Genomic DNA, 22,739 nt, shown 5'->3' on the forward strand with positions numbered 1-22,739 from the left:
AAAATGTTACAGAAACCACGGCAACGACAGCATTCTTAACAATCTTACAGATGTCGACATACAAGTATTTGTTTAACTGTTTCGGGTTTTCTTTGAGTGTGTTCAAGAGTAGGAAATAAATTGATAAATTTAATCAATAGTTTTTGTGAAACAGCAGATATACACTCAGCGTACCGGTTCAATACTGTGAAAGAAATATACAGACACTGACGTTTATTTGTTCAGCGAACTTGCCCTGCGTCAGTTGTTCGTATAATTAAGAGTGTAGATGGAGTGTAGACGTATTCAGCGTATTCAGCTCTCAGGACTAGGATGCGTATCGGTGCCGATCTCGTTTTCTGGATTTTTACAACAGTCGTCCCTTTCTGTTGCTGCTATCGGTGTGGAAGCAGACTGTTATTGAAACCGTCTATTGAACCAGTTCTGTTTCCATCTCAGAGGATGATAGTGAAAAATGTGATCCAGTGCGAGACTGCATGTCGCCGAGACGCAAAATGCATATCGCTGAATTATGATTTCAAAAATGGGTTTTGTGATCTGAACACATTTGATCATGGCTACGATGCTGCGTCATCACAGGTGAAATACCTCCTTGAGAAGAACTGTAAAGTAAGTGTGTGTGTTTGTTTGTTTGTTTGTTGTTTAACGCCGCACTCAGCAATATTCCAGCTATATGACGGTGGTCTGTAAATAATCGAGTCTTGACCAGGCAATCCAGTGATTGACATCATGAGCATCGACCTACGTAATTGGGATACGATGACATGCATCCACCAAGTCAGCGAGCCTGATCCTCCGATCCCGTTAGTCGTCTCTTACGACAAGCATAATCGCCTTTTACGCAAGCATGGGTTGCTGAAGACCTATTCTACCCCGGATCTATACGGGTTTAAGTAGATGTGAATTGTATCAATATGTGCACAAATGCATATTACGCTTAATACATCTTAAAACATAAACAAGTCACTACACAATAACAACTGCAGATTCTTACACGCTCCTTATTAAATGAAAGTTGTCACGTGTGACTTTATTCAAATGAGATCCAGGTTCAATGGATGTTTATCTGACTGACATCTATCTCTATGCGTAAATTGTTATACCATTTTAAAATCTTTAAATTTTGAAATTCAATGAACCTGTCTGATATTCGCTCAACACAATACCATGATGTCATGACACAAACATTTAATACTTGGGGGTGGTGGGTGTATGTGTATGTGGTTGGGAGGGAGGGGGTGGGGGGTAGACTGTTGCTCTGAAAGGAGAAACTGAAACCTTGACGGATACCTCGAATTATTTTTCAAAATCATTACGAGATTACACTACATACTATTTTGGTTTTATGAATAATTACTTATATCTAGCGGTTCCTAATACATATATTTAAACACATGTTTTACATACTTTTACGTACTATTTGATTTTCAAGTACTGCTTTGCTTTCCTTGTTAAAGAATTAAAGAATTAGTTGACCCCTATATTAATTCTCTTGCTGCCGCTAAAATAATGCCGATGCGACCTTAAATGGTAACTTCACTATTATCTTGTGATTTAATGGCAAACTTGTACCATGTATTGATTTGATATATGTTATTTCATATATGTGACAATAATTTTCACATTGTAGCGCACCGCCTCCGTGGTCTAGTGGTAGAGCGTCCGCCCGGAGAGCGGAAGGTTCGGGTTCGATCCCCGCCGCGTCATACCAAAAGACGTTAAAAGATGGTTCTAGTTGTTACCCCCGTCTGGCGCTCGGCATTAAGGGGCTAAAACAAGGACTGGTCGGCTCGGAGTCAGTATACTGTGTCTGAGTTGGGTATTCATGTTAAACTGCGGCATGATATCTCAGTGAGCTAGCACTATAAATCGGCATCAGTCCGGACTAGTACAAGCAGCCACACAAACACACACACGTACATGCACGTCGCTATGTAAGTGCAATAATCTTGGACGCGACGTTAAACCCCATTTCACCTCACCACATTGTAGCGCGATTTTCTGGTACTTTCTTGATATTTCTCATGTATTTGTAATCATTTTGCCACCTCAATAATTGTACATAACTGGTCATAAATCGTCAGTAGTACCATTGGATAGTTATGTTCAGCGCTTAACTTTGGTACACGCATCCTTCATATGGGTATAGTAGTTAGTTTGCTATCCCAGTTTTCCTATGTTAACAAACGCACTTGTTATAGCTCCCCCAGGTGATTGCTTTGCCCCGGCTGACCATGAGAGGTTGTTCTCTCCAACGTCCGCGCTCCCGTATAAAACCAAAGTCATGAGTCTTCACCCTCAGGCTTCGTTAGACCGTTTACGAGGCGATTTGCTACTGGGCGATCATTCTCTGGTTTCGTTCGTAAGTGGTTACGGGGCAGTTTTGATCTAGTACTGTGAGTGAGTGAGTTGGGTTTAACGCCGCTTTTAACAGTATTACAGTTATATCACGGCGTGTAAGCTTTATGGGGGAGGAAAGCCCGAAGTGATGCAGGTCTCAGACGTTGACCACTTCGGTGAAACCCACGAGCACGGGTATGGTGCTGACAAACCTAGAAACATAATCGGGTCGAACCGGGATTCGATCCCACAATCATAGGTTTCTGGCGTGCCCACGGAGTAAAACCCTACCTTTGGTTGAAACCCAATAGATAATTAATGAATTCTTCCTTTAAGGTTGATGGTGTTGACGCATGTGCAGACTGCCCTCCAGGCACGCGGTGTGTATATGCAGCCAATGAGTATGCGTGTCTAGCCGGGGAGGCATCATCACCTTTAATTGGTGAGTTTGTTACAAAGTTCAGTTTTTTAAGAGATCGATCTTTCCGTTAAAAAAAAAATGTTTTCCCTACAAAAAGAAACGCATATGAGGTTTTTAAGATGTTTCACTCTGTGATTTCTGCAAGATTTGAAAAACGGACATGTGTGTGTTTGGAAGTTTACAAAGAGAAACAAAGTTAATCAAACATTAACGGGGGTAATTCGGGTAATTATAACCTAGTGGTTAAAGCTTTCGATCGTCACGCCGAAAACCCGGGTTCGATTCTCGACATGAGTACAATGTGTGAAGCCAATTTCTGGTGTCCCCCGCCGTGATATTGCTGGAATATTGCTAAAAGCGGCGTAAAACCATATTCACTCACCCAAACGTTAACGGTGAAGTTTGGGCGTGTAGTTGTTTCGTCATATCTCGGTATGCTACTCGGAGATTACCGAGCGGTGCCGGAAAATAAAGTCGAGGGACATAGCGGCACTGGACCGTGACATGAGAAAAAGTGATCCACGGTGACAATACTTAATTAATTCATTTAAGAAGATGTAAGTTTTGTTTAGAGGAAAAAAGCATAGAGTATATACATGTCACCATTAACATAGACACACAATACAAGACCGCCTTCGTGGTCTATTTGTAGAGCGTTCGCCCGGAGATAGATCCACGGCCGCGTCAAACCAAAAGACGTTAAAAGATGGTACTTGTTGTTACCCTGACTGGCGCTCGGCATTAAGGGGCTAAAACAAGGACTGGTCGGCTCGGAGTCTGTGTCTGAGTGGGGTATTTATGTTAAACTGCGGAATGGTATCTCAGTGAGCTAGCACTATAAATCGGCATCAGTCCGGACCAGTACAAGCAGTCACACACGTACATGCACGTCGCTATCTAAGTGCAATAATCTTGGACGCGACGTTAAACCCCCATGTCACCTCACACACAATACAACATGGCAAATCCAAAGTGCTGAATTTATAACATCTCAGTGATAAGGTCAGCCAGTCATCTTAAATAAATATATATTTCGCCTGAAAAACCAACCGTAGACAGATCTGCGTGCACTAAGAAGCGTGTTCATGATCATGTACAGGTATGCGTATCACTCATGGAGTTTTGGGGGGCACGGGTGGCCCAGTCGTCTAAGGCGCCGCGATTCGCTGTGCAGAGTTGCGTCCCTTGGGCACGCCAGAAACCTATGATTGTGGGTTCGAATTCCGGTTCTCCCCAATTATGTGTCTAGGTTTGTCAGCACCATACCCGTGCTCGTGGCTTTCACCGAAGTGGTAAACGTCTGAGACCTGTATCACCTCGGGCTTTCCTCCCACATTAAGCTGACACGCCGCGATATATCTGGAATACTGTTAATAGCGGCATTAAACCCAACTCACTCACTCATGGAGTTTTTGTCCGGAACCACACTCTCAACAACGCTTCAGCGGACACAGATGAAGAATTACCTCACACTGCACTTTCAGCAGGTCCTAATTATGTAAAACTGATTATACAAGTATTGTAGACTTGATACATTCAAAATATATTTATGTATTTGCAATGTTATACAATGTATTTATATTCTACTTTTTATATGTTACCATTTCTGGTGTCCCCCTCCGTGATATTGCTGGAATATTGCAAAAAGTGGCGTAAAACCAAACTCACTCACTCACTCACTCACTCACTCACTCACTCATACGTTAAATGTTACCAGAGTTCAGAAGGATTCTAATATAACCTTTTCATATGATTTATGCATGACCTATACAGGAATAAGTTTGGAACGCATATTGATATGAATGTTTAGATTTAAATTATATATAAAAATATATGTTCATTTAAAGATACAATTCTGATCCATATTTTTTTAATTTTTTTTTATGCACCCGACAATAAAAGTATATCCATTCAAATGGTTTGTGTATATAAAAAAACAGTTCGCACATGGAGTAGGCGTACATACAAAGAGGAAGGAGACAATCAAATATTTAAGGTGTGTCAGCTTTCCTGACAAAAAGAGTTCCCGGTAGAGATCACCATAGCATGACAATGTTTATGTAAGACTTACGAGGGATGACTGAAAAGTTTTGAAGCAAACTGCGAAGGATGTACAGCGCACACACTTAACAATTTGCATTTATTAATAATCATACTTTTCATTTTTAAAGTTTACATCTGAACTACGAGTAAATACACAACCGGGCAGTATATTTTGCATTAAGTGACTAGGTACTTTCTGTTGAAATAAATTGAACAAATTGGCTACCGCGCTGTTATCAATGATCTCCAACTGAAAGGGCTAATAACAGATATCCATGCAGACAAGGTGTCAACTTTAGGAGATGAAGCTCCTTCCTCTGCCACTGTTTAAAGAAGGGCAACGGAAGTCAAGATGGGAAGAGAGAGCCTCGAAGATGATCCATGACCAGGAAGACTTTAAATTGCCACTAAGGATCATGCTGATAAAATAATTTATATGATGTTATATGATCGACGCCTCACCACACGTCACACAGACAGTACCGTGGGTATCTCACGAGAGAGTTAGCGAACATTCTGAGGAAAGAGGGCATGACAACTTGAAAGGTACACAGACAGTACCGTGGGTATCTCACGAGAGAGTTAGCGAACATTCTGAGGAATGAAGTGGGCATGACAATTTGAAAGGTACACAGACAGTACCGTGGGTATCTCACGAGAGAGTTAGCGAACATTCTGAGGAATGAAGTGGGAATGACAATTTGAAAAGTACACAGACAGTACCGTGGGTATTTCACGAGAGAGTTAGCGAACATTCTGAAGAAAGAGGGCATGACAATTTGAAAGGTACACAGACAGCACCTTGGGTATTTCACGAGAGAGTTACCGAACATTCTGAGGAATGAAGTGGGCATGACAATTTGAAAGGTACACAGACAGTACCTTGGGTATCTCACGAGAGAGTTAGCGAACATTCTGAGGAATGTAGGCATGACAATTTGAAAGGTACACGGACAGTACCTTGGGTATCTCACGAGAGAGTTAGCGAACATTCTGAGGAATGAAGTGGGAATGATAATTTGAAAGGTACACAGACAGCACCTTGGGTATCTCACGAGAGAGTTAGCGAACATTCTGAGGAATGTGGGCATGACAATTTGAAAGGTACACAGACAGTACCTTGGGTATCTCACGAGAGAGTTAGCGAACATTCTGAGGAATGTAGGCATGACAATTTGAAAGGTACACGGACAGTACCTTGGGTATCTCACGAGAGAGTTAGCGAACATTCTGAGGAATGAAGTGGGAATGATAATTTGAAAGGTACACAGACAGCACCTTGGGTATCTCACGAGAGAGTTAGCGAACATTCTGAGGAATGTAGGCATGACAATTTGAAAGGTACACAGACAGTACCTTGGGTATCTCACGAGAGAGTTAGCGAACATTCTGAGGAATGTAGGCATGACAATTTGAAAGGTACACGGATAGTACCTTGGGTATCTCACGAGAGAGTTAGCGAACATTCTGAGGAATGAAGTGGGAATGATAATTTGAAAGGTACACAGACAGCACCTTGGGTATCTCACGAGAGAGTTAGCGAACATTCTGAGGAATGTGGGCATGACAATTTGAAAGGTACACAGACAGTACCTTGGGTATCTCACGAGAGAGTTAGCGAACATTCTGAGGAATGTAGGCATGACAATTTGAAAGGTACACGGACAGTACCTTGGGTATCTCACGAGAGAGTTAGCGAACATTCTGAGGAATGTAGGCATGACAATTTGAAAGGTACACAGACAGTACCGTTGGTATCTCACGAGAGAGTTAGCGAACATTCTGAGGAATGAAGTGGGAATGATAATTTGAAAGGTACACAGACAGCACCTTGGGTATCTCACGAGAGAGTTAGCGAACATTCTGAGGAATGTAGGCATGACAATTTGAAAGGTTCTGAAATGCTGGGTTCTGAGTCCTTATCAGAAACGATCCGGGTTCATCTTCTCTCGTGATAATTTAAGTCGTTTGGAATCAGACTAAATTTATTGAGAGAACAGTCTGGCAAGGACTGTGCAAATGACGATTACGACAATTCTGCTGTGGTGAACTTTGTACACAACCAGGAAGAAGCCTTCTTCAACAGTGGGATCCAGGCACTCCAGCATCGTTGGCAGAAGTGTGTAGACCTCGGAGGAGATTATGTTGAGGTAGCAGCCATGGATCTTGATTATGCTGCAACTTTCAATTTAAGAAACAAACACAACCAGTGACATCAACATTTAGCTTTGTTTGTCTGATGTTGAACGTTGCACTCAGCAATTCAGTTACCTGACGGCATTCGCTGAAAAACAGTTATCGATTTCGTGCTCTGTTGCTTCTGTGGATACGACCCAGGTATTGTGGAAAAATGATCCTCTTGACTGTATCTGAGAACGTAATCCTCTTGGAAGATATTTGAAATACGTTTATAGATGAGCAATTATACGATGAGCCATGTATAGAGATGATAAAGTTACATTTAAAAACAACATCTTTGCTAATTTGAATAACACTTGTCACGTTCTCTTAACCCTATCTTTATTTCATGGACTTACTAAATTGTATCAGAAATCAAGGAACTCTTGGCTACACAAATTAGAAAAGGAAACGGTTCAATGCATTGTAGAAAAGATTCGTCCTGCCTCCAGTACCGTAAAAGGGTAGTGTAGGCTGCATTTTGTATTCCACTTGTATCTACACGTTGTTTTCTCAACAGAGTAAACTCTTGACAAATTTACAATTTCAACAAACGATTTTCGTCAAACCTATCATCAGGAAACACCGTGTTGTGGAATACGTGGTAATATATATTCAGTATATGTACGTGTAGATGTTAAAACGTTAGGTTTCGTCAAACTGATCATCAGCAAACACCGTGTTGTGGAATACGTGGTAATATATATTCAGTATTTGTACGTGTAGATGTTAAAACGTTAGGTTTCGTCAAACTGATCATCAGCAAACGCCGTGTTGTGGAATACGTGGTAATATATATTCAGTATTTGTACGTGTAGATGTTAAAACGTTAGGTTTCGTCAAACTGATCATAAGCAAACACCGTGTTGTGGAATACGTGGCAATATATATTCAGTATTTGTACGTGTAGATGTTAAAACGTTAGGTTTCGTCAAACTGATCATCAGCAAAAACCGTGTTGTGGAATACGTGGCAAGAAACATATATTCAGTACATGTACGTGTAGATGTTAAAACGTTAGGTTTCGTCGAATTAAAAACGATGTGTGCTTGCGTTGTGATGTTGCTTGCATCCTGTGGACATCCCGGTCAGAGTAGGCCAACAGTACCTCTTGCTGGTTGTAGGAGCTGGTTAAAGTTTGGATCAGACTCTTTGATTCAGCTGTCATCCCACACAGACGGCATGGGATGTTGTCCATGCATTCCGTCGCTATTTGTCGAATGCACACTCAGTAAGATTCGGGTGATCTGGAACAGTGCTGACTGATGCGTCACGCAAGATTCGATTATTTATCTTAATATGTCTTAACGATTTGACAAATTAAATGTTCAAACTCAGGTATATACAATTAATGGTACCAGTTTGACATACTATGTGTCCAATTGTAAGACTGAAGCATAATCAATTTCAACTTGGCCAGTACCTACATTTATCATTTAACTAAAGCATTTATCCATGACATAAGCTTATGACATAAAAACATGTATGTCATACCCCAATGACATAAGTATGCAAATAAGATATGCAAATTAGATAACCGGAAGTGGGACTTTTTTCGCCGGTGAACGTGAGTAGGTGTTATACAAACAACATGGATACCTTTGATGTTGGAGACATTATTTCAATTATTCTGCAAAAATCTGTTCAAGTATTTTGTTTAAAATAATCCGAGGAACTTTTTTTCTCAGCGAAGGAATATGCCATAAAGGAGTTAAGAGGTTGGTTTTTTTTGGTTTACACGGCTATGGAAAACATGTATCACTACGCACGATCTATACGTAAGATTTCGACAAGTTGCTGATGTTAATGTTTAATGTAATCATTCCTTAATTGGGAAGCAAAAATGTGAAAATGATAAATAGAATTCATTACTCGTGTTTTTTAATATGGGAAATATCAACCTCGTCCCGTTAATCGGTATTTGCCTCGCCAAAGGCTCGGCAAATACCGATTAACTAAGACTCGGTTGATATTTCCCATATTAAAAAACACTCGTGATGAATCCTCTCTTTATATAGCCGCAAGAAACATTCATGGGACGGCTACACTGTTTGAATTTGAAGTTGACTTTTATTGATTTTTACCTAGAGGGCAATTGCATACATGTCATTACCAATACAATGGAATTAATGGCGTCGTACAGTGGATTTTAGCATCAGGTATATCGATGATTTTATGTTGTGCAATAAAGGTCAAATAGCCAATTCCATTCCACTGATAACCAACCTGATCTAGAAATCGGTATCATATTTAGAACTTTGCATAAAGATTCAGATCGAAAACAAAACTGTCCCAACTATGACACAACAGATGACTTCACCTTTCCAATAGTCTACTTTCCCTTTTTGTCGAGCAAAATTCACAACTTTGAGGTAAGAACTACCAAGATTTCATAGAGCGTCATACGATTCATGCTCAAAAGTTGTTTGATCAAGGTTACAACATTCAAGACCCGAGTAAGCTTTCAAAAGGTTGAATGGTAGACATGTGGAGGGTATTTCCAAATATGTGGCATTAGCGATAAAAATTGATATAGTAGTAGTAGCTTTTTGGTTATTTCTCGCTTCATAAATATTCACAAACATGCTATAATGTATCTTGACCATTCTTTCTTTTTAATTATACATATTCATTATACTTCCTGATAGATTCACTCACTTTCATGTGGGTCGGTCGGGTAGCCTAGTGGTTAAAGCGTTCGCTCGTCACGCCGAAGACCCGGGTTCGATTCCCGACATGGGTACAATGTGTGAAGCCCATTTCTGGTGACCCCCGCCGTGATATTGCTGGAATATTGCTAAAAGCGGCGTACAACCATACTCACTCACTCATACACACTTTTATGCATTATAAATCGTCTAACTGAATCTATTTTAGTGGTCGACTGTGGCCCTCCTGAACCATTACACAACGGTGTTTTCGTGTACAACACTACGACCTATACCTCCCTCGGTACTGCCATTTGCAACAGCGGTTACAATCTATCGGGTTCTTCAAAGCACGTAACGTGTTCGGCTGAAGGGCGGTGGGAAACGTTGAACGGTTCGTGCAAAAGTAAGTATAACTTCTTTGACCATATGTCGTCATCTGGTATTAATGGTAGCTAGATACATATTATTTATATAAAGCGGTATACACTTTATTTAAGAAATAAATGACGAGTGGGAGTTGTTTATAGTCGCGTTTATCTGGGTTGCCCAGCAACAACTCGCCAGACACTCCCCTCTAAAAAATAACGTCGTTCAATAAACGTCATTAAGTTTCGAGCGCATATTCGAATCTACAGAAATGACGTCATGATTGAACTATGTTTTATTGTGAAATAAACCACGTTTCGTTCTTCATTGTTCTTTGCGATTTATCGCGTAGCTATCATATATAATGACATAAATGCTTCTTACAATATGGTTGATCTAAAATAGTTGTTATTCTTGCATGAGAAAAGAACGTGATTAACGTGTAGGGGCAAGAGACGGACCAATCGTTCTGAAAGGTCACGTCCGTTTGATGAGCCACAATTCGAAGGTCGTGGTTATGAATCCCAGATTCTCCCTGACTGTTTATGATCCCAGGTTGGTACCACCATTCCGGTGTCCGTAGGTCTCCTTGGTGCAATAAACATCCCACATAAAGCAGACAGGCCATGGCAAGACTGAAATACTGCACCCCCCACCCCACCCCACCCCCAACCTGCCCTCCAAATAACACTCGACATTCAAGTGGAAATTGACCCGTGAAGATTTCCGGTTAGAACAGGTCTTCAGCAACCCATACTTGCCGTAAAAGGCGACTTTGCTTGTCGTAAAAGGCGACTAACGGGATCGGGTGGTCAGGCTCGCTGACTTGGTTGATACATGTCATCGTTCCCAATTACGTGGTTCGATGCTCATGATGTCAATCACTGGATTGTCTGGTCCAGACTCGATTATCTACAGACCGCCGTCATATAGCTGTAATATTGCTGAGTGCGGCGTTAAACAACAAACCAACCAACCAATCAAGTGGAAATTTCTTTTCAGTTGTCGACTGTGGAGTTCCGGGGTCTATTCCTGGTGGCAGTTTTAGCTACAGCACCACAACCTACGGATCTCTCGGCCATGCAATATGCAACTCTGGCTTCAACTTCTCTGGTAGCAGTAACAGCGTATCTTGCACAGCAGGCGGCGACTGGGAAAACGTTTCTGGAATTTGTAAAGGTGATCTATGTTTTTTCCTGATCTTTCTTGAGATGTCCGTGTGATGAGCCACAATTCGAAGGTCGTGGTTATGAATCCCAGATTCTACATGATTATTTATGCTTCCAGTTTGGTACCGCCATTCCGGTGGTCGTAGGTCTCCTTGGCACAATACACATCCCACATTAAGCAGACAGGCCATGGCAAGACTGAAATACTGCGCCCCCTCTAAATAACACTCGAAATTCAAGTGGAAATTTCTTTTCAGTTGTCGACTGTGGAGTTCCAGGGTCTATTCCTGGTGGCAGTATTAACTACAGCACCACAACCTACGGATCTCTCGGCCATGCAATATGCAACTCTGGCTTCAACTTCTCTGGCAGCAACAACAGCGTATCTTGCACAGCAGGCGGCGACTGGGAAAATGTTACAGGAATTTGTAAAGGTAAACTATGTTTTTTCCTGATCTTTCTTGTGTTGAATGTGAACATCTGTTCTCCCAGAGCAGGCATAATGGTTCTTATTTGGAGGTGTTTCTTTCAATACACGAGATATATGTGTATATGTGGTAATATTAAACTAATAATTCAGAACCATTAAGCAGACAGGCAATAGCAAAACTGACAAACTATGTGTATTATTGTGAGACTGAAGCATAATCAATTTCAACATGGCTCGTACCTACATTTATATAGCCGCAAGAAACATTCATGGGACGGCTACACTGTTTGAATTAATGGCATCGTACAGTTGATTTTAGTATCAGGTATATCGATGATTTTATATTGTTCAATAAAGGTCAAATAGCCAATTCCATTCCACTGATAACCCACCTGATCTAGAAATGAAAGAGACCATTGAAACGGTATCATCGGTATCATATTTAGAACGCGATTTATCGCGTAGCTAGCTTATATAATGACATAATTGCTCCTTACAGTGTGGTTCATCTCAAATACTTGTTATTATTGCATGAGAAAAGAACCTGATTAATGTGAAGGGGCCACAAACGCCCCCCTCCCCCTCCAAATAACGCTCGACATTCAAGTGGAAATTTCTTTTCAGTGGTCGAGTGTGGAGTTCCGGGGTCTATTCCTGGTGGCAGTATTAACTACAACACCACAACCTACGGATCTCTCGGCCATGCGATATGCAACTCTGGCTTCAACTTCTCTGGTAGCAACAACAGCGTATCTTGCACAGCAGGCGGCGACTGGGAAAATGTTACAGGAATTTGTAAAGGTGAACTATGTTTTTTCCTGATCTTTCTTGTGTTGAATGTGAACATCTGTTCTCCCAGAGCAGGCATAGTGGTTCTTATTTGGGGGTGTTTCTTTCCATACACGAGATATATGTGTATATGTGGTAATATTAAACTAAGAATTCAGAACCAAAGGTTGTTCCATGAACCATTAAAATTATATTCAAGCAGGATTCTTCTTAATCAGCTGTTGTTGCTCAGGTAACTGAAATAGAAACATATCTGTACATATCAGTTGCGAAACAGGGATTTTGGGTGGCCTTGTGGGTAAAACGTCGTAGGTTCGATACCCCACATTACCACAATGTGTGAAGCCGATTTCCGGTGTTCCTAGTCGTGATATTGCTAAAAGGCGTCTTAAAACCATACTCACTCATTCAGTGGCGACCAACTGGCTCCATAGTGTTCTTAATCTGAAAATATATATGGTGTTACTATAAACACTTGTTGAACTAATGTTGAATCATTTACATCATTCCAGATCGGAATAGGTAACTGGTTTCTCTGTTAGCGACATCAATGTATATATTATTCATTTCTCCATTCAGTGGTTGATTGCGGACTTGTCCCTAACGCCGAAAACAGGCTCCTTTCCTACAATAGCACGGTATTTGGATCCCAGGTCACAGTCACATGTGTCAATGATACGGATCAATATGATGGTGATAACACGGGTGTTTGTGATGAACGTGGACAGTGGATCGGGGTACCTGTGTGTAAGAAAAGTGAGTAACCGTTTTGGGGAAAAATAGACATTGTTTGGGTTTTTTAAAAGGAAAAGATACAAAATGCTAATCCCATTTGAGAAATGTGGCAACCGTTGTTTTGATATGCTGACAGGATCGGTGAAAAGGTTGATTGCACGTCGTCGTGTACCCCGACGGCGTAAGATGCTCATAATATTAATCACTGGTTTATCTGGCCCTGACTCTGATATTTCTGGAAAATTTGTTGACTGCTGTGTAAAACCACGAAACACACCAATGATGTAAAACAAGCGACAAAGCCATTTCCATTGCCACAAGAAATCTCTTCCGTATCATAAACAGTCACTATCACATATGGATGATACCATGTGTTCGCAAAAAGGTGAGCGTATCCTGCATCACCGGTGGCACCCGTCACAAACACATGCAAAGGCAGGTCAATTGTTCACTTCAAAGAACACGGGAACATATATGGTACAAGTCAACCTAGGCAATTGCATCGGACATTTTTCCGTCACTGGTGCGTCAAAGTTGGAGATTTGTCTTTAAATGTCAACCATAACACTTTTTGAAAGCTTTACTAAAGGCCTTGAATGTGAGCATGCTCGATTGTACCTCAAATGTTGTGAAATGCGGACACCAAAAGCTTGATAAGCTACTTGAGCTTAAGTTGACCATTGGAAAGAAAAATCATGTCACCCCTCTTATCATACATTCTCGTGGAGAGTGCTTTGTCACTCTGAATCTTTATGCATAGATCTAAATATGAAACAGATGAGGCGGTCCCCTTAGTTTCTAGTTCGGATGATCTTTGCAGATACGGTCTGCTTGTATTGATGCTGACCTCAAGGTTTACATTTATTTACTTAACACTTAAGCGTTTCATACAGTGTTATATCTCATGATCGTTATTCGTTAGGGCCACCCTGTATCCTTGTCGTTTTACATTGACGTGTGGTTATCGTGGTATTGATTTTATGGAACTGTGCCAAGGTTTTTAGGTATTTTTTATTGATTACTTGTTTTCTCCTTTGAAGTATTCGACCCAAACACGTGCACATTCATTTAGAATCATACAAATAACATTTCAATAACATCCCTGCATGTTACAATTGCGAGACTACCTAAAGGCACTGACGAATGCAGTGAAATTAAGGAAATTTGTATCTTCACAAGTATGCGGCAATTGTTAATTTTCCACAGATTCAATCTCATTAAAATCAGATCTTAGTCCTCGCTACCGCTAAACAAAGATCTGAGGACATCACATTACGGGTCGCGTCAGGCCGACCTTGCTCGAACTTTGACCGCCAAATGGAATGACCAATCAGAAGGCAGCTTTCTCGTGCTCTACGGCACTAATTTCAAATTGGCGACTACGCTTCGAAACATATTTTGACAAATTCTCGATTTAAAACCTGAACAAAAAAAATTCTGGAATGGGTAATAGATGGTCTAGATTGTATGGTTTCAGTCGTTAAACCCGTAACTATCGTTCGGAATACCCGTGTTAAAGTTTTCGAGGATGCATGATTAGAAAGCACGTTCCGACTGTCACTTTCATGATCTGGTAAGCGATGCTTTGATTGGTCGGATGAAAGGTCGTTCTGACGTGACCCCTACTGGGATGTCCTCAGATCTTTGTTTAGCGGTAGCGAGAACTAAGGTCTGATTTTAATGAGATTGCCACAGTTCGAAGTAAATATTGTTTCTCTTTGTCATGAAATATTCAAATTGCCATACACCGACATACAGTTGCAGGTTTAATAAAACATGTATTTGGTTTTAGACACTCAATCAATTGGTGGCTGGATTTTACTGCTTCGAGTCACAGCCGACGTCAACGTTTCGCCCTACGATGTGTGGATGGATGACCTCATATACCATGATCATCCGGCCGTCCCTGGGAATTTGCAGCCCGGATGTATGACCCTTGATACGTCACTTCCGTGTGACATGCACTTTAAAAGTAAACTGGTAACTACATGGGAAACCGCAAATATTGAACAGGTATTGCATAATATTCATAAGACACATCTGCGTAGGAACCGAAAGTCTCCTCATAGAAAAAATGACTGGCAAATAGATGAGATATTAATAAATAGTGCTTGTCTTTCCATAATGATATGGAGCAGAGCACAGCAAAAGTGAGTGAGTGAGTGAGTGAGTTTGGTTTAACGCCACTTTTAACAGTATTCCAGTTTTATCACGGCGTGTCAGCTTAATGTGGGAGGAAAGCCCGAAGTGATGCAGGTCTCAGACGTTTACCACTTCGGTGAAACCCACGAGCACGGGCATGGTGCTGACAAAACTAGAAACATAATCGGGGCGAACCGGGATTCGAACCCACAATCAAGGGACGCAACTCTGCACAGCGAATCGCGGCGCCTTAGATAACTGGGCCACCCGTGCCCCCCACAGCAAAAGGAAGAGGTAACATATGATATCATTTATGATGAATGAATAAGGAATAAAGTGTTTTTTACAAATAGTTGTGATTATATTTGTCACATTCATCGTATGTGTCCCCAAGAGGTCATCGTCATCCAATCCAGCTTATATTTTCAGGTCAAAGTTATCATTTTAAAAGGGAACACTGTCAAAGCAGAGGTTCTTTTTGATGGAGTTGGGACCACGAAAACCAGTTGGTTTTCATCAAGCCACGTCATCAATTCTACCTGGACAGACTTGATGTCTTTGCCTCAAAATCGGTTCAGTATCACAGGGTAGGATCATTCATTAAACTCATTTCCAGTTCACTTTGTTCTATTTAGAAATAATGAATAATATTTTCAACAGGCCCTCACTACATAAAGGTTTATACTCTAATGAACTTACATTCAGATTACATTCAGATTTTCTTTTTTTCAGTGTATGGTATCACGTAGAATTTTTATGATGAAATTCAATCGGTGGTATCCGAGTAACGACCGGCAGTATCGCATGGTTAAATTTAAATGGCCAACAATAACCTGCTTTGTTGTTTGGTAACAAGAAGATCTGAACACTGTCGTCATCAGTTTGAGGTTTCTCGAAAAAAGCGTTGAGTAAAGTAGTGGTGTTTACATACATTCTAGAATAAATATTTTATACAGTAGTATATATACTGTGATTGTATATATAATAAAATAAGAAATATGAAACAAACATGTACATATGTCCTAAAATACATGTAATTACCAAACTTAAAATGTATTCTCCAAACTTACAATGTACCTTAATAGGATATTTGATCTATGACGTCACAGAATATAAAACGTCAACGCTTGAGCATAATCTTGATCGGGTGGTCGGACTCTCTGACTTGGTTGATGCCAGTCGTCTTATCCCAATTGCATAGATCGTGGCTCATGATAACAATCATTGGATTCTCTGGTCCAGAGTCGATTTTTTACAGCCCGCCGTCATGTAGCAGGAATATTGCTGAGTGCACCGTTAAACAACAAACAAAAACATGGTACGAATCAAATATATCGCAGAATCTATCTCGTCTGGTAATATCTTTGTCTCAATTTGGTACAATGAGACATTTGTACACAGAGTTTGGGGTAGCATCTTGAATATACTATGCACGAATAGTTGAGTCACAGGTCAATACTGAGAACATCATTGCTCCACTCGTGGTGCCCTTTGCACAACGTGTTCGGCAACGTTTCATTTTTCAAGATGATGATGCACATGCTCGTCGTTCCAGGATTATGACTCAATTCCCCCTACAGCTAAACATCCATGGGGGGTGGTCGGGTAGCCTAGTGGTTAAAGCATTCGCTCGTCAAGCCGAAGACCCGGGTTCGAATCCCGACATGGGTACAATGTGTGAAGCCCATTTCAAGTGTCCCCCGCCGTGATATTGCTGGAATGTTGCTAAAAGCGGCTTAAAACCAAACTCACTCACTCACTAAACATCCATGTCATTCCATGGCCAGCACTCAGTCCGGACCTTTCCCTAACTGAACACGTCTTGCACGTCATTGTACGTCAACATCATAATCCACCAACCACTCTCAATGACCTCAGTATTTCTCTCACTGATGAGTGGAACAAGATGATTCAAGCTTACATCTGTCGACTCATCAGAGTGAGTGAGTGAGTTTGGTTTTACGCCGCTTTAAGCAATATTCCAGCAATATCACGGCGGGGGACTCCAGAAATTGGCTTCACACATTGTACCCATGTCGGGAATCGAACCCGGGTCTTCGGCGTGACGAGCGAACGCTTTAACCACTAGGCTACCCGACCGCCCCCGACTCATCAGAAGCATTCGTGCATGTCTGATCAACAGTTGGTTTGACCCGGCATATGTGACGTTGGCTGCAAAGTACAAATGTCGAAATTAACCCCCTACCTCTTTAACGACCTAGTACGTCACCATCTCATCACACCAACCATTGGAACGCAATACATCTGATCGCCTATTTCCCACTAGACATGATCATATCATTTCCATTTGCCAATACCATATAGATCAGAAGATATGTCTTGATTATTCCTACTATCCCCTATAAATATAAAAGACAAGACAGACAGACAAGAACAAGTCACGATTATCTGCCGAAACCCGATTCCCCTGAGCGCGAAAGGCAAAATAGCGGTGAAAACAAAATAAATGGATCACTGAAAATCAGTGATGACACCAGGTGTTCCTGAAAAGGGTAAGCATGTCATGTCCTACCGGTAGCACAAGAAACTCAACAACAATTTGCATAAAAAGTGAGTGTTCCTTTGTTGTCTGACGCGGCACAGCAGTACTCCTGCCATGTGGCAGCGGCCTGTAAACAACCGAGTCTTGACCAGACAATCCAGTGGCACGATAGCGCATTTACTGATTTTGTTGAAACTATAAACGATATGTTAAGCTTGAATTATAAACGCTTAAGTAAATAAAAATCTGGATTTACAATTGAAAAAAAAAACACCTTAGATAATTTATGTACATTTATTATGAAATCCTTTGTTAGAGGAGTATTACTGTTATAGTAAATTAATTTATGCAAGACAGATGAAGTGACATTTACCTTAAAAGGAAAGAGAAAATCTAAACAAGTTAACAAATCGTCGTAGGGGGCATGAAGGTAAGCGTACATCTTACTGTGGTATCAGGTTATCGTGGTAAGGCGTCAATCAGAGGAATTATTAAGAGGAATATTGAACTCTGAAGTCAGCCAATCTTCCTTTAGCAAATACACGTGATGTTAAATCAACCTAGAAATAGAACTTTTATCCCAAGAACATTGGTGTCTTCATGTGTAAACGAAAAGTGATCTGGCTTGTGCCGCAATATTGCAGATACATTATGCCAGTATGTAAGTAACTTACCCTATCTGGTTGACTGGAGTTTTAGAAGTTGATCAGTAACGATAAAGGCAAGCTATTTTTATGTATATTGACTTCTTTATTCCAGTATGAAGCGACGTTTCGGTAGAAATCCCTATACCTTTGACTGTTGCTTGATAACGGTATAAGGATATATACCAAAATGAGTTCATCACATCATAAAAGAATAAAGACGATGCCATCCATACAATACCTTGCCTTTAATGTAACTAGGGGGCGGTGGGGTAGACTAGTGGTTAAAGCGTTAGCTCGTCACACCGAAGACCCGGGTTTGATTCCCACATGGATACAATGTGTAAAGGTCTTTCTGGTGCCCCAGAGGCATAATCCAATTGAGTTTAACAGAATAATACTTCAGACACGTCAAAGGTTGAAACGTATGCTTTTAATACCATACAACGGTCCACCTTTAAAATTCAGGCGTCCGTTCCACAAAATTATCGTAGCGCTAATGTTATCGCAACTCACATACTTTAACTTCGACTAACGACTGTCGTTGCGCTACAATAAATCGCCCTGTGGAACGGGGCCTTGCACCTCAATGTTTACAATCACGGCACAATACCCGACGACGTAATTTGTGGATTTTTGTTGCAAGATCCATCGGCGAAACAATGCCATGTGACGTCAACCTAGTAACAAGGTTGCTGGGGTCATCGTGTGTGCATAAGCTCCTCTCAGTGATCTATCATCTCCACACGCAATGTCGTTGAATAAGCCAAGGGATGTTGAGAGCTTTCAATATTTGTTCGTGAACCGTGTTCCGAGAGTACATAAGCACGCATTTTGGTATTACACAATGTGTAATACAGCTGTATGTTTATTAATTGGGTGATCTCTTCATGGGCAAGTAAAAGATATAAAATGAGAAAGTGTTACTATATTCGTTGAGACAATGTGATGTAATAAGCGCCCTTGTCGTGTTGTGGTGCATTGATTATTTCACTGATGTATTGGACTAGAGATGCTTCTAATGGAGGGCCAACGCGATAGCATCGAGCAAATTGTTAGACCCACGAGGGATGTGTAAGGTTTGAAGCATTGACATATTTCAGTATTAAATATTAACCTTTTTTCTCAAATGTTGTACCCATTTGTTTTACATAAAAAGTTGACTGTTTTACATGTAATGGTGTCTGCTTAGGTTTATATGTTTGTTGTTTATCGCCGCACTCGGCAATATTCCAGCTATATAACGGCGGTCTGTAAATAATCGATTCTTGACCAGACAATCCAGTGATTGACATCATGAGCATCGATCTACTCAATTGCGATACGATGACATGCATCAACCAAGTCAGCGAGCCTGACCACCCGATCTCGTTAGTTGCCTCTTACGACAAGCATAGTCGCCTTTTACGGCAAGCATGGGTTGCTGAAGACCTGTTCTAACCCGGATTTTCACGGGTACGTCTGTTTGAGTAGTAATTGTATGATGTTGCCAGTTGTGTTGGTAATCACATTGTATCGTATATTCTTCTCTTCTTTGTTTTAAGGGACGGCACGACTAACCGACGGTTTCAGATAAACCACTACTATGGGGGCTGTCCGGCGGACAAGGGGTGGCTTGCTGTCATAGATAAACCAGACAACAATCCTTGCCCTTGGGAACAATATACTTCTGTACCACATATTTTGTACAGTGCCGGAACGTCTGAGTCATTATGTGCAGGTAAGTATGAAAAAAAAAGAAATTATTTCAACCTAAATTGACAATTATTTAAACAACCGAAATGAATTTATAAGTAACGACAGAATTATCTATGATGGAAGCGCGTTTGTGCAACCACCTTGCAAGAGCGTTTGATCTATATAAATAGATATTAAATGAATTAATTATTGATTTTCAGACTTTGAATCCGGCGATGTTATGGCAATACTGGCGAAACAACAACACTCAGGGTGATATCACACTTTTTGTAACAGAGACTTAACGATTTTCGATTTTACAATCTAAAAACATTATTAAGACATCAAGGTAAGAAATAGGCATCTCCGTGGACACAAATTGTGCCCCTCTTCTTGCTGATTTGTTTCTTTGTGCCCGTGAATCGGAATTTCAAAAAAACAAAAAACAAGGGGATATGGCTAAGAAGTTCAAATCTATTGAAAGTGCAAGTCTCAAAGGTAGATACACCTTTGCAGAAATGGATAAACGTAACATCGTTAAGGAAAGCTATTAAACAAAACGTTTTGAATTGTGTTAAATTATAATACAAAGTACATATTTACACCCGAAAGAAAGTCATATGTGATTTCATTTTTATCTAAATAGCAACAAACAACTGCCCTGATCCCACCGCCAGCGCGTATGCATATCGAAATCCTAGCTACAGACCGAGCTGTGGCTGTGACGTGACAGTGCGTAGTCATTTCTTTTTGTTTACAGTGCATTAATCTGTATGGCAATGAAGTGACATTTCTGGTTTTCTCGGTGTATTGAGGACGTTAAAAGGGGTATTGTGTTGTGTGGGGATGTACTTGTTCATGAAACAATAGTGTCCTTTCTTCAAATTAAAGGCCGATTTCGCGATGAGGAATGTTTTGATACAGCGATGTTAGCGTGGGAAAAAAGTGGAAACCGACTGGTAATGCCGTTTTGTGTTCCTTGCGCTAGCAAGCAGTCTCTATTCATTACGCAGTGAAGGCCACATTTCTTTACCAATCTAGATTCTGGCATAATGGTCATCTTATAACAATATTTGATCAGACGTTTGAAAACATATATAAATTTACATACATAGAGTACCTTCCACGTTCACCCCTGACCACATTATTTGATGGTGATTGCTTTACAAACAAGAACCTCTTACAAGCAAACATTTTATTTCTATTTCATCCCAAATATCAACACCCAACACTTCAGAACCGTATAATAAAATAGGACGTATTTTGTAATAAAATATTGTAAAGGAACAATTCATTGGATTTAAAAAAAAATATATATAAAGATTTAAACACACAACATAGGAGTGTCTACCGCTGTGCTTTTAATTTTTTTAACGTGAACATACTATGATAATGACCTAGAAAATAATAGTCCAAAGTGGGAACACATTCAAGTCGCTGCCCTTTTTACTGCTATTTCTTTGTTCTACGTTTTGACAACCCAAATACTATGTCAGCGATGGGGACAATGAATCATCAGCAAATAATAATAAGTTGTATGATATCATGATGATATCATGATGTAACTGTGTAGCTGGTGAACAGGAAGGTTCTATCTGTAATGGCAATTCATAAATAAACACCGAAAATAACAATTGGCCCATAACACAGCCTTGTCTAAGGCCTAATCAACAATCCAAGGTTTCTGATAAATTATTGTTTACACGAACACAAACTTTCACACATTCATACAGGGATTCGAGTTCATGTAACATCTTTGGGAACCCCCTGTCCACCTACATTTTAATATGAATCATAGCTTTGTTCTGTCAACAAAATCGAATGCCTTTTTAAAATCCACAAACATAGTATATATTTTTTACGCGTTTTAGAAGAAATGCTGCATCACAGACTGAAGAATAAAATATTCCTTCCTGAAGCCTGCTTTGGACTTGATGATTTTATCATAAGAAATAGCCCAGAAAGATAATTTTGAATTCAAAATAGATGTAGATAATTTACAAAATGAAACTAACAACGAAATTCTTCTGTGATTATTATGATTTAAATTAGCACCTTTTTATGTACTGGAATAATAATACCTTATTTAAAAAACATTTAATAGCAGCTGAATATACCGTACCAATATATCCATAGATGTTTTAAAGAATTCCTCACCCGCAGCTTCACATGTCATCTGTCTGGCAATGGCTTCACAAATGTCTTGTTTTGTGATGGACGAGTCAAGTATCGTACTCATATCATCAAAGTCAAAATCAATATGAGAATCTGTAGATTCTTCATTCATATTTATATCACATTCTTGGAACACATTCCTAAAAAAGAGAACCATTCGCGCAAGAGCACCGGTTTACTTTGTGTATTACTTTTAGTATTTTTCTCAAATGTATTCCAAGTCCTTAGAATTATTAATATTTGCTAGCATTTTAGTCTTTCACATGTATGTTATTCTATATTCAAAGTGATTCGTTATATTTGTTACGTTGGATAATATAGCATTGTAATCTTTAAGTAATCTCTCAGTGTTTGCTTTAACATTGGCCCAATCATCACGAAACCAGGGCTGGTTACATATAAGTTTTAGATTTGTGTCCTTTTGTTCTTGAAATCGGCAGTTTGGAGGATGGCATCGGTAAATAAGTCAATGGATG

At 40.2% G+C, this 22,739-nt stretch overlaps 1 protein-coding gene across 1 annotated transcript; it reads left to right on the top strand.

The window, feature by feature from the left end:
• Nucleotides 1–267: 267 nt before the first annotated feature.
• Nucleotides 268–22,531, top strand: LOC124146130 (sushi, von Willebrand factor type A, EGF and pentraxin domain-containing protein 1-like). The gene is made up of 11 exons (XM_046516257.2): nucleotides 268–609; nucleotides 2,677–2,782; nucleotides 9,860–10,036; nucleotides 11,002–11,178; nucleotides 11,426–11,602; nucleotides 12,223–12,399; nucleotides 12,967–13,143; nucleotides 14,915–15,135; nucleotides 15,694–15,851; nucleotides 19,956–20,131; nucleotides 20,310–22,531. Exons 1-11 carry the CDS (start codon nucleotides 313–315, stop codon nucleotides 20,363–20,365), a joined length of 1,899 nt encoding a protein of 632 aa, XP_046372213.2. The 5' UTR covers nucleotides 268–312; the 3' UTR covers nucleotides 20,366–22,531.
• The last annotated feature ends 208 nt before the right edge of the window (nucleotides 22,532–22,739 follow it).

The sequence above is a fragment of the Haliotis rufescens genome, unplaced genomic scaffold (genome assembly GCF_023055435.1).
Source record: "Haliotis rufescens isolate VD_foot unplaced genomic scaffold, xgHalRufe1.0.p SCAF_68, whole genome shotgun sequence".
NCBI classification, from domain to species: domain Eukaryota; kingdom Metazoa; phylum Mollusca; class Gastropoda; order Lepetellida; family Haliotidae; genus Haliotis; species Haliotis rufescens.